This window comes from Dreissena polymorpha, chromosome 4, assembly GCF_020536995.1.
Source record: "Dreissena polymorpha isolate Duluth1 chromosome 4, UMN_Dpol_1.0, whole genome shotgun sequence".
Lineage (NCBI taxonomy): Eukaryota > Metazoa > Mollusca > Bivalvia > Myida > Dreissenidae > Dreissena > Dreissena polymorpha.
In genome coordinates this window covers 132,212,520-132,226,091 of record NC_068358.1, presented here as the reverse complement: position 1 = coordinate 132,226,091, position 13,572 = coordinate 132,212,520, and the positions used below count along the sequence as shown (strand labels likewise).

Genomic DNA, 13,572 nt, shown 5'->3' with positions numbered 1-13,572 from the left:
ACAAATAATTAAAGGCATGCCATGTTGACCAACATTTGATTCCAACAAAACAAATAAGTGATGTCATATACCTTTAAATTACTTCCGGTATACACTTACTTTGCCGTGGGCACTATTTCCAGTTTATAGAAGAATTTACATTGCAGGTAAACTTAATATATTTCAAGCCAAATGATGTCTTTTTTTTACCAAATAAAGTGAAAAAAGCTGCAAAACAGTTTTTGTGCAGCAGTTAGTCATTAACAGGAGCTGTCCAAAGACTATTTCTCCGCTTTGATAGTACATTGTATAATGTATATTTTCTGTTAGTGACCTGATATTTGTCCAAAAAAACATATTTGAAGAGGAATAGCTGACGTATTTATTACATATAAATTTATAAATAGTGATCATACAAAAAATAAGATTTTCAAACTATTGCCAATTCATTAAGTTGCATTTAATAAAGTGTAAGAGCAGTGTATGCTTGGAGCTAAAATCACACAATGATACAGTCCAATACCTTAATCCAAACTAGAGTTATTGATGATATTTTATTTATCTTTTCATATTGACTTTGACCCAACCGGTACCAAATGAATCCCACTCGAGGTCTGCATGTCTAAGTCCTACAAACATAATTAAAGAACAAACCCTCAATCCAAACTAAAGTTATGAGACAGAAACACTTGTTTCAATTAAAGGTATCAGAACATTTACCATTCACACACAATAACATCACAATATCTCAATCATAATTTAAAACAAAACTGTCGATTTAACAATTGATTGTGACTGTTAAGTATCAGTCCTGAGTGTTACACTTCAACTGGTCATCAGGTATACTATATACAGTAAACTGAATGTAATAACAAGTAGAACATTATGATGTTGAGTAAGTGTATCATTAGGTAATGGAAACTTTAATAATCCAATGATTCCCAAAGTATAATTTATTAAAAATAAGTAACGAATGATAGACCATGAATATCATTCAAGTGCCATTCTTATGAGCTATGTAACATAAACTTAATATACAGGTTTAGCTTCTCATAAAACAAGCTTTATAATAACAATCACATAATTGACATCATTATATGATATAGTCAGTATTACATACAAACACATACATTAAACAAGATGTGTTGTGAAAACACTATGTCCCCATTTATTTGACCTTTGACCTTGAAGGATGACCTTGACCTTTCACCACTCAAAATATGCAGCTCCATGAGATACACATGCATGCCAAATATCAAGTTGCTATCATCAATATTGCAAAAGTGTACATTAAATAAGCGATTTTGACCCATATATTTGACCTTTGACCTTGAAGGATGACCTTGACCTTTCACCATTCAAAATATGCAGCTCCATGAGATACACAATCATGACAAATATTAAGTTGCTATGTTCAATATTGCAAAAAAATGAACATTAAAGGATCTTTTCACGGTTGGTAAATTGACAAAATTGAAAAAAGTTGTTTCAGATTCGCAAATGTTCGTTTTAGTTATGATATTTGTGAGGAAACAGTATTAATGAACATTTACCATAGTAAAAATATAGCCATTATATGTATCTTTTAACGATTCGAAAACCTAAAAAATATAAAGCGTTGCAACGCGAAACGATTGAATAATTGGAAAGTTCTGTTGTTGTCTTTTAAATTTACGAAACTATGAAGATTGCTTATATAAGGTATAACAGACTTATTCGTGTATGCTCGGCGGAATAGCCGAGAGGGCTAATGCGTTTTTACATCAGACTAACTCCAGGACTCACTGGTTCGAGCCTGGTACCGGCTACTTTTTTTTCTTTGTTTTAATTTTATTCTTGATTTTTACTGGAGCTTTTAAGATCCAAGGTTTACATTTATCAATATAAAGCATTTAATGACAAACTTCAAAATATGCCAAAATCTGCGAAAAGGTCCCTTTAAATAAGCAATTTTGACCCATATATTTGACCTTTGACCTTGAAGGATGACCTTGACCTTTGACCACTCAAAATATGCAGCTCCGTGAGATACACACGCATACCAAATATGAAGTTGCTATCTTCAATATTGCAAAAGTTATGGCAAATGTTTAAGTTTGACGCAAACAAACACACACACAAAGCAACAGACAGGGCAAAAACAATAGTGGTGGGGGACATAAAAATGTCTAAAAATATTTTAAAACAAGAAACCGTCGGAGAGGGGTGATGCTCCCCAAAGGTTTTTTTTTGTCACAATATTGCACTATATATTCAGATAAAAGGAAACGTTTAGTAGTTGGGGGGACAAGAATTGCACTATATGAACAGTTAATGGAAAATTTCAAAGGGTCATAACTCTGTGAAAAATCATCCGACCAGAACCGGCTGATAATATGCACATCTCCTCTTGGTAGTGAAGCTTCCCATAAAGTTTAATTGAATTGCGGTCATTCATTGCTGAGAAATAGCCCGGACAAAAATTGTGCATGGTCGGACGGACAAACGGACACACGCACGGACAGACGAGGCGGCGACTATATGCTCCACCCCAAAAAAAATTTGGGGGAGCATAAAATAATCTTATACGTTGAAATCATAAAATGACATAAAATTAAATAAGAATAGATAACAAATTTGGAAATGATCACCCATGCATATGCTTCAAACATAGTCTTATCAAAAGTAAAATGAACATGCTTCCAACATTTACATGCAAAACATGTTTTTTTTCTGCAGAGCTGTTGCAAATTGCTATTGAACCATCACCTTGATCTTTAATGGACACACATTTTGTAATGTATGTGTCTGGTCTTGGGGAATAAATGTCCAATATATTCAATTTTGTCATCACACTAGAAGTTATGGAGCAGAAATTAAACATTGAACTGACATTCAAACCTTCAAAAACAAATAATAACAATTGCATCAACATAATTTAAATTCACTTTTTTTGTGTTGCTTTAAACATCAAGGATAAAAAATACATAAACCAACATTACAAACAATACAGAAAAGCTTACAAGTACAAAAGCTTGGTAAATAAATAAATGATGTTATATCAAAGGAAGCTACACTTAAGTGATGCTTTCCAGATAATTGATGAAGTTCAGTCTCAAAAAGGTTTCCACAGTCATACAAGAACAAAAGTCCTTCCACATTTCAGGGAAGCTAAATATATTTAACTGAAGTTCATATACCTTCAAATACATAACATGATTCTGGACGAATCAATAAACTGGATTATGTTTATTGTTACAAACAATGCATTTACCAGTGATCAAATTAAGCTACTTGACAATTATTTTTTAGGTGGCTTTCCTACTTTTCTCTCAGTTGAAACAGTTCCCTTAGAAAGCATGCACCACCTTCTTCAGCATTGTACAGTGGTGGCCAGACCAGAAACTGGACTGTGTCTCCCGATTCGGAGTGTGCAGTATGTCGATTAGCATCAATATTTGTCGCCTTTTTTTATATTGAAATCAATATGGAGGGAGGTTCAGCTAATACCATTAGCCAACAAACATCAACACATCCTTCGAGGTATTTCAAGCAATCATCACTCAACTTCTGGTTTTTCTTCATTTTCATTATGAAACACTGCAAAGCACAAGTTTCAATATTACATGTTACGAAAATGACATTTTCCTCAACACAATTGTTTTTATACAATTATTAGTTTCAGCAAAATGTATGACTCTCCTGATCATAATTTAACAACACTAATGCAAAAGAACAAAACATGCAAACAAGCCTAAGCACATTTTAAAGTACACATTTGCATTATTAACTAGAGCTATCACTGACAATGATATATATGCCCACACTCCGTTGAAGGTCACAGGATGGTTTATGTCCTTCAAAAAAGAGTCAAAATTGTTTTGTTGTTTAAAAAATCCATGAACACATGCTTTATTCTTAGATTTGAAAACCTTATTTATTTAAAACTCTGGAATTTTCTGACATTCGACCTCTTAGTATGACTTTAACATTGAAGATTGTGCATACAACATCAACTAATACTGTTGAAATCCAATGGCTCAAAGAAGTTGTGAACGACAAGAAAAGTTGGAGACATCAAAAATTAGAGCCAAACGATTTCTAATGTAATGTGTTTTGTCACAAAGACATATTTAGACCTGTTAACTTTGGTTTAAAATCACAATAATATGTTAAGAAGATTAACATTATTTAATTATTGGAATTAACGACTTGCATACATTATGATCTGATTGTTTGTTAACAGTTTGTATGATTTATATTTATTACCATTCTGCCATTTTAATCCATACCATATGTGTTGATCATTACTTTCTTAGACTAAAGAAATTGTTATTCACTGATTAAAAATTAGTTAGTACATGTCAAGATAGGAAATTGTATATAAGAAATGAAATATAAACATTTAGGCAGAAAGAAACTTTGTAAAGTTATTTTGCACATCTTGTTATTAATATAGTGTTACATACTTAATTTAGTGTTTGAGCTAATTCCATTAAAGAAAATTTATTCCCAAGGACCAGGAATTTCCTTTGTGAAAGTTTACTTATATTCATAGTCTGCAGCAGATTCACATCTGGAAGAGTATTTATACTACCTAAATTTTGTACTACTTTCTGCTTATAAATTAATAAGAATAAAATATGTATTAATGTTTTTTAAATAAATATTAAATCAGTTTATTTTGCCCGATTTTATAGCCGAAATTCGGCTATGTTCCCAATCCCAAAAAGTATACTTTTTTCTCAAAATGGGCAAAAAATTCCCAATTGCCAAAAAAAAAAATTTTTTTTTTTTTTTTTTTAGAAAGAAGTCTTATGTGTCTTTTATCTCAATTTAATTTAATTACATCTAACAAAGTATTATATGATATTTTTCTTTTAATTTGAATGATTATAAAGAGTTAATCAAATTTAGTATTTCCCTAATCAGTGACTTTTCGTTTGGAAAAAAAGGCTAATGAATTTATTTTCCCATTTCATGAAAATGCCGATAAAATTCCCAATTCCAAAGCCATGGCTATCTTCCCAAAAAGTGGAAAAAACCCTGTATAATTAAAATACATTTACACGTATATTAAACATATTAATGTATAAGTAATGGGTTTCATATGGTGGAGTCGCTTTCAGCAAAACAAACAAATAAAATAAATGAATATATAGCAATAAAACAGTGGGTGATACGAGCCAACCAGAAATTTGAGCCATGAGAGTTCAAGCCATCGGGTTTTCGACTGTATTGTTTAACTTAATTCTCACATAAGGATGTCTACCTGTTTCACTAGTACTCCAAACCGTTGGTGCAATCTTTCGACATGCATCTCTGATGACACGCTGGTCCTTTGACCCAAGCCGCACTACTGGTTTACTTCCTTGCATTTCTGAATCATAACCATACAGGATTAATGACCAATGTGATAGCCACATTTACCAACAAACAGTTTTATGGAAACTTTGTATGAAAACGGTTTGAGAATTTAAAAGACTCAACATTTTATTTCCAGATAGTTGACTGTACCAAACACCTAAAAATACACTTTAAGTGATTTGTTTGTGTTTAGTTTATCTTCAAGTCTGCATGTATCCTTCTAACACAGAAAAGTTCAATGGAATACCTCAATCCAAACTCAAGATAACAAGTGGAAACTATTTTTTTTACATTAATTTACAGCAACCTTGGTTTCGAACCACTAGCCCTAAATGCAAACCAAGCTAAGCATGTACAATACCTGCACACACAATTTCAGCACACTATCTCCATCATCACTAAGTTGTGATCTTTTACCCGACCAGCCCCAAATGTAATATCCTGCTACGTTGTCATAAAAGCTTGCTACATTAATTTAATCAAAATAAAAAAGGTTGCTGTTTCTACATTTTAGTAACAGTTACTTTGACCTGACAGCACTTGAAGCATTTCAAAGCCAGGTCTTAGTGTAAACTACATACACATACAATTTTCGATTCACGTTCAAATTGTTGAGCGGAACAGTTTTTCCATTATCAATTAAACAGACCTTAACCTTTTACGCAACAAGCCCCAAATACAATTGAAATCTAGGTCTCCATGTAAGTTAAAGTTATTGACCAGAACCACCTGTTGAAGCTGCTCTCCCACATGTACTCAAGCCCCCCCCCCCCATTCCCAAATCTATTTATTAGGATTTTCAATCTATTTATTAGGATTTTCAATCTGTTGAAACAATTGTTAAACAAGAGCACCGCCTTGTGGGTGCAGACCGCTCATCTATTTTCTTTTTAAAGGTGAAGGGACTCTCATTTTCAATCACAAAGGAGGGAGGGGTGGAGTGAAGAGGGGTGTATAGTGTGGGGGGTGTGGAATTAATTACATTATCTTCAAAAAATGCGAAAAAAAAAACGGAAAAAAAAAATCCGGGGGGGGGGATGGGGGAGAGTGTGGGGGGGATTCTTGGGTACAATGGTTGGACGTTATTTCAAACATAAAATAATTAAAAAAAAATATTTGTGTTTTTTAACCGTTTCAACAAAAAAAAATTGGGGGGGGGGTGGTGGGGTGGGTGGGGTATAGTGTTGAGGGTGTGGTGGTAATTTGTGAGATGATCTTAAAAAAAAAAAAAAAATTTAGGGGGATTCAGGTGGGGGGGGAGGGGGGGGGTGGGGGGGTGGGGTGGGGGGGATTATTGGGTGCGATGGTTGGACGGTATTTTAAACATAAAACAAGAGCACCGCCTGGCGGGTGCAGACCGCTCATCTATTTTCTTTTTCGAAGGTGAAGGGACTCTCATTTTCAATCACAAAGGACAAAGGAGGGAGGGGTGGATTGAAGAGGGGTGCATTGTGTGGGGGTGTGGACATTTATTACATTATCTCCAAAAATGCGAAAAAAAGGAAAAAAAAAATTCGGGGGGTGGGGGGGGGGTGGGGGGGTGGGGTTGGGGATTCTTGGGTGCGATGGTTGGACGGTATTTCAAACATAAAATAATAAAATAAATATTTGTGTTTTTTAACCGTTTCAAAAAAAAAGTAGGGGGTAGAGGTGGGGGGTATAGTGTGAGGGTGTGGTGGTAATTTGTGAGATGATCTTAAAAAAAAAAAAAAAAAAAAAATTGGGGGGGGGGGGGGATTCGGGTTGGGTGGGGGGTGGGGGGGAGGGGGGTTGGGGGGGATTCTTGGGTGCGATGGTTGGACGGTATTTCAAACATAAAATAATCAAAATAAATAGTTTTGTTTTTTAACCGTTTCAAAAAAATTGGGGAGGGGGTGGGGTGGGGGGGGGGTATATAGTATGAGGGTGTGGTGGTCATTTGTGAGATGATCTTAAAAAAAAAAAAAATTGGGGGGGGGGGGATTCGGGGGGGGGGGGATTCGGGGGGGGGGGGGGGGAGGGCGATGGTTTGGGTGGAGTCTATTGTGGTATGTCAGGTAAGAGTAGTTTTGTCAAAGTATCAATCAAATCTAATCATAAATAAAAAAGTTATGGCAATTTTAGCAAAATTTAATAATTTGACATTGAGAGTCAAGGTCATTCAAAGGTCAAGGTAAATTCAACTTGCAAGGTACAGTAACCTCATGATAGCATGAAAGTATTTGAAGTTTGAAAGCAATAGCCTTGATACTTAAGAAGTAAAGTGGATGGAAACACAAAATTTAACCATATATTCAAAGTTACTAAGTCAAAAAAGGGCCATAATTCCGTAAAAATGACATCCAGAGTTATGCAACTTGTCCTTTTACTGTACCCTTATGATAGTTTGCGAGTGTTCCAAGTATGAAAGCAATATCTATGATACTTTAGGGGTAAAGTGGACCAAAACACAAAACTTAACCAAACTTTCAATTTTCTAAGTATAAAGGGCCCATAATTCGGTCCAAATGCCAGTCAGAGTTACATAACTTTGCCTGCACAGTCCCCTTACAATAGTTAATAAGTGTTGCAAGTATGAAAGCAATAGCTTTGATACTGTAGGAATAAAGTGGACCTAAACACAAAACATAACCAAATTTTCAATTTTCTAAGTATAAAAAGGGCACATAATTCTGTCAAAATGCCAGTCAGAGTTACATGACTTTGCCTGCACAGTCCCCTTATGATAGTTAGTAAGTGTTTCAAGTATGAAAGCAATAGCTTTGATACTTAAGGAATAAAATGGACCTAAACACAAAACTTAACCAAAATTTTCAATTTTCTAAGTATAAAAAGGGCACATAATTCTGTCAAAATGCACGCCAGAGTTATCTAACTTTGCCTGCCCAGTCCCCTCATGATAGTAAGTAAGTGTACCAAGTTTGAATGCAATAGCGTTGATACTTTCTGAAAAAAGTGGACCTAAACGCAAAACTTAACCAAAATTTTCAATTTTCTAAGTATAAAAAGGGCACATAATTCAGTCAAAACGCACGCCAGAGTTATCTAACTTTGCCTGCCCAGTCCCCTAATGATAGTAAGTAAGTGTACCAAGTTTGAATGTAATAGCATTGATACTTTCTGAGAAAAGTGGACCTAAACGCAAAACTTACCCGGACGCCGACGCCAAGGTGATGACAATAGCTCATATTTTTTTTTCAAAAAATAGATGAGCTAATAACAAAAAATATTTGTGTTTTTTAACCGTTCCCAAAAAAATATTTGGGGGTGGGGTGGGGGGAGTATAGTGTGAGGGTGTGGTGGTCATTTGTGAGATGATCTTAAAGAAAAAAAAAATTAGGGGGGAAGGGGGGGGAGGGGGGGGGGGGAGGGCACACGGGATGGTTTGGGTGGAGTCTATTGTGGTATGTCAGGTAAGAGTAGTTTTGTCAAAGTATCAATCAAATCTAATCATAAAAAAAGAAGTTATGGCAATTTTAGCAAAATTTAATAATTTGACCTAGAGAGTCAAGGTCATTCAAAGGTCAAGGTAAAATTCAACTTGCCAGGTACAGTAACCTCATGATATCATGAAAGTATTTGAAGTTTGAAAGCAATAGCCTTGATACTTAAGAAGTAAAGTGGATGGAAACACAAAATTTAACCATATATTCAAAGTTACTAAGTCAAAAAAGGGCCATAATTCCGTAAAAATGACAACCAGAGTTATGCAACTTGTCCTTTTACTGTACCCTTATGATAGTTTGCGAGTGTTCCAAGTATGAAAGCAATATCTATGATACTTTAGGGGTAAAGTGGACCAAAACACAAAACTTAACCAAATAAAGGGCCCATAATTCCGTCCAAATGCCAGAGTTACATAACTTTGCCTGCACAGTCCCCTTATGATAGTTAATAAGTGTTGCAAGTATGAAAGCAATAGCTTTGATACTGTAGGAATAAAGTGGACCTAAACACAAAACTTAACCAAATTTTCAATTTTCTAAGTATAAAAAGGGCACATAATTCTGTCAAAATGCCAGTCAGAGTTACATAACTTTGCCTGCACAGTCCCCTTATGATAGTTAGTAAGTGTTGCAAGTATGAAAGCAATGGCTTTGATACTTAAGAAATAAAATGGACCTAAACACAAAACTTAACCAAAATTTTCAATTTTCCAAGTATAAAAAGGGCACATAATTCTGTCAAAATGCACGCCAGAGTTATCTAACTTTGCCTGCCTAGTCCCCTCATGATAATAAGTAAGTGAACCAAGTTTGAATGCAATAGCATTGATACTTTCTGAGAAAAGTGGACCTAAACGCAAAACATAACCAAAATTTTCAATTTTTTAAGTATAAAAAGGGCACATAATTCTGTCACAATGCAAGTCAGAGTAATCTAACTTTGTCTGCCCAGTCCCCTCATGATAGTAAGTAAGTGTACCAAGTTTGAATGCAATAGCATTGATACTTTCTGAGAAAAGTGGACCTAAACGCAAAACTTAACCCGACGCCGACGCCAACACCAACGCCGACGCCAAGGTGATGACAATAGCTCATATTTTTTTTTCAAAAAATAGATGAGCTAAAAATAAAGAACTATAAACCATCATTTTTGTATATAATTATATACTTAAAAAAGTAATTCAAAAGTGAAGCCACTAAAGCCGTAAGTTGGGTTCAAAAACAACACTTACACTTACGGCCTCTATGTCCTGTACAGGATGAGCAAATACATTCTGAAGAGAGTACATCCATGTTTCAGCCTCTTTCTTACACATACCCCAACATTCCTGAATATTAAAAATAAAACTAAATTAATTCATTTAATGATAATTAACATTAATATTGACCTGTGATTAATAACATCCAGCTACTACAGAAACCATGTCAAAACCAGACACCACTAGTTAACAACAAGAAGCCATCAAAGACAGTGTATCCTTGCCACAGTTCCATTATTCTTAAAACGGTACAGTAAGACTTCACATTCCAATCAGTTGCCCAAAGAAGCATTTATTAAAATTTTTAACAGGGTTATTTCTCTTTTCTATGTAATTAATAAAAGGACAATAACTCTTTCAAAATAAGTGAAATAGTTAAACGTTTATGATATGTACTGTAGCAGTTGGCAATAATTCTTCTTTAACAAGAGGGCCTAGAAGGCCCAAAGTCACTCACCTGAGATAAGAGAAATGACCTGTTCTTTGCAGCCCAAGATATCAATGGAACAAATGTTCTAACCAAGTTGCATGAAGAATGAACAACAAATGGCACCCTGGTGGCCATGTTTTTTAACAGACCTGAACCACTTTTGAACTCTTCCAAGATATGTCAAAATTTCATGAAGATTGGGCAAAAAATAAGTCTTCTATACTGTTCACATGTTTTCACTATATACATATTTAGTAAACTGCCCACCCCCTGGCAGCTTTGTTTTTCCACTGATCATGACCATTTTCAAACTCGTCCGAGAGATCCACATAACTAATGTTTTGACAAAATTTCATGATGATAAGGCAATAAATGTGACTTCTAGAGTGTTCACAAGCTTTTTTACTATATAAATATAAGGAAAATGCCCCCCCCCCTGGCGGCCATGTTTTTTTACCGATCCCAACCATTTTCGTACTCAACCGTCATATCCAGAAAACACATGTTCTGACCAAATTGCATGAAGATTGGACCAAAAATGTTACTTCTAGAGTGTTCACATGTTTTCACAATATACATATAGAGAAAACTGCCCCGTCCCCTAGCAGCCATGTTTTTTTCCGATCTGGACCATTTTCGAACTCGTCCGAGATATTAATGAAACCAATGTTTTGACCAAGTTTCATGATGATTGGGCAAAACAAATAAGACTTCTAGAGTGTTCACAAGGTTTCTCTATAGCCATATAAGGAATACTGCCCCATCCCCTGGCGGCCATGTTTTTCAAGCGACCGGAACTATTTTTAAACTCAACAAACATATCATTTAGACAAACATTTTGACAAAGTTACATGAAGATTTTGCATCAAATGTGACTTCTACAGTGTTCACAAGGTTTTTCTTTTTTTTGACCTAGTGACCTAGTTTTTGACACAGCATGACCCAGTTTTCAACTCAGTCAAGGTATCAATGGGACAAATATTCTGACCAAATTTCATAAAGATCGGACTATAAATGTGGCCTCTGGAGTGGCCACAACTCAAAATGTTGAAGCTGCATGACTCACCAAGCACGACGGACAAAAGGCGTTCACAAAAGCTCACCATGGGCACGTTGTGCTGAGGTGAGCTAAAAAGGCAAATAACTCCTCAAAATTTACATCATCACAAAGCCTTGATAATACGTACTGTTGCTTTTGGAGATAATTATTATTAACAAGGGGACCTGAAAGGCCTAAAGTCGCTCACCTGAGAGGAAAGGAACTGACCTGTTCTGTGCAGCCAAAGATGTCATTAGAACAAAATGTTCTTACCAACTTTTATGACTAGTGAACACCCTGGCAGCCATACTTTTCAACAGACCAGAACCATTTTCATACACATCCAATATATCATTTAAACAAATATTCTGACAAAGTTTCATGAAGATTCATGAAGCCATGTAAGGAAGAATGCCCCGCCCCCTGGTGGCCATGTTTTTCAAGCAAATGGAACCATTTTTCGAACTTGTCCAAGATATCATTGGGAAAAATCTTCTGACAAAGTTTCATGATGATCGGACAATAAGTATGGATGCTAGAGTGTTAACAAAGTTTTACAATAGCTATATAAGGAAAAATGCCACGACCCCTCGGCGGCCATGTTTTTTCCTACAACCGGAACCATTTTCAAACTCATCCAAGATATCATTGGTACAAATCTTGTGATCAAGTTTCATTATGATTGGACAATAAATGTGGCCTCAAGAGTGTTAATAAGGTTTTTTCTAAATCAATATATAGCCATATTAGGAAAATTGCCCCGACCCCTGGTGGCAATGTTTTTAAAGAAACCAAAACCATTTTCAAACTCATCCAAGATATCATTGGCAAATCTTCTGACCAAGTTTTATGAAGATCGGAAAATAAATGTGGCCTTTAAAGTGTTAACAAGGTTTTTCTATAGCCATATATGAAAACTGCTCCACCCCCTGGCGGCCATGTTTTTCAACCAACTTGCATCATTTTTTAACTCGTCCAAGATATTATTGGGATGATTCTTCTGACCAATTAAATTTCATGAAAGCGGACAATAAATGTGGTCTCTAGAGTGTTAACAAGATTTAACTATAGCCATAGCCATATAAGGAAAAATGCCCCGCCCCCTGGTGGCCATGTTTTTAAAGCAACCAAAACCATATTCGAACTCATCCAAGATATGATTGGGGCAATTCTTCTGACCAAGTTTCATGAAGATCGGAAAATAAATGTGGCCTGTAGAGTGTTAACAAGGTTTAACTATAGCCATATAAAGAACAAGGGACAAAATTGTCACAAAACCAGGTTTTCATTGTGAAAAAAAATCTGATAAAGGGAGAAAACTCAAACTGAACTTTTGAAATGACCAAAAAAAATTAACCCCCTTTGTAAGTTTTTTTTTTTTTTTTTAAATCTATTTTTAGTCGTGGCGACCTTGACATTGGAGATATTGACGTGATTCTTTCGTGGGACACACCGTCCCATGATGGTGAACAAATGTGCCAAATGATTTTAAAATCTCACAATGAATGACATAGTTATGGCCAGGACAAGCTCATTTATGGCCATTTTTGACCTTTGAACTCAAAGTGTGACCTTGACCTTGGAGATATCGACGTAATTATTTCGCGCGACACACCGTCCAATGATGGTGAACAAATGTGCCAAATGATTTTAAAATCTGACGATGAACGACATAGTTATGGCTCGGACAAGCTCATTTATGGCCATTTTTGACCTTTGAACTCAAAGTGTGACCTTGACCTTGGAGATATCGACGTAATTATTTCGCGCGACACACCGTCAAATGATGGTGAACAAATGTGCCAAATGATTTTAAAATCTGACAATGAACGACATAGTTATGGCCCGGACAAGCTCATTCCGCCAGCCCGCCAGCCCGCCAGCCAGCCAGCCAGCCAGCCCGCCCGCATTCGCCAATCTAATAACCAGTTTTTTCCTTCGGAAAACCTGGTTAAAAATGCCCCGCCCCCTGGCGGCCATGTTTTTCAACCAACAGGCATCATTTTTGAACTCGTCCAAAATATTATTGGGATGAATCTTCTGACCAATTAAATTTTATGAAAGCCGACAATAAATGTGGTATCTAGAGTGTTA

The 13,572-nt window shown here is 35.7% G+C and overlaps 1 protein-coding gene and 1 long non-coding RNA gene across 2 annotated transcripts in view; both read right to left on the bottom strand.

Annotated features, from left to right (window-relative positions):
* Positions 1-9,946: 9,946 nt before the first annotated feature.
* Positions 9,947-13,572, bottom strand: part of LOC127878793 (coiled-coil domain-containing protein 18-like) — a 109,219-nt gene continuing 105,593 nt past the window's right edge. Inside the window, exon 13 of the mRNA XM_052425322.1 lies at positions 9,947-10,078. Within this exon, the coding sequence (XP_052281282.1) occupies positions 9,947-10,078 (132 nt within the window). The remainder of the gene's footprint in view (positions 10,079-13,572) is intronic.
* Positions 12,810-13,482, bottom strand: LOC127876579 (uncharacterized). Its single transcript, XR_008047936.1, has 2 exons — positions 13,219-13,482; positions 12,810-13,056 (listed from the first exon to the last, which is right to left on the bottom strand). It is a non-coding gene; the product is annotated as an uncharacterized LOC127876579 (long non-coding RNA).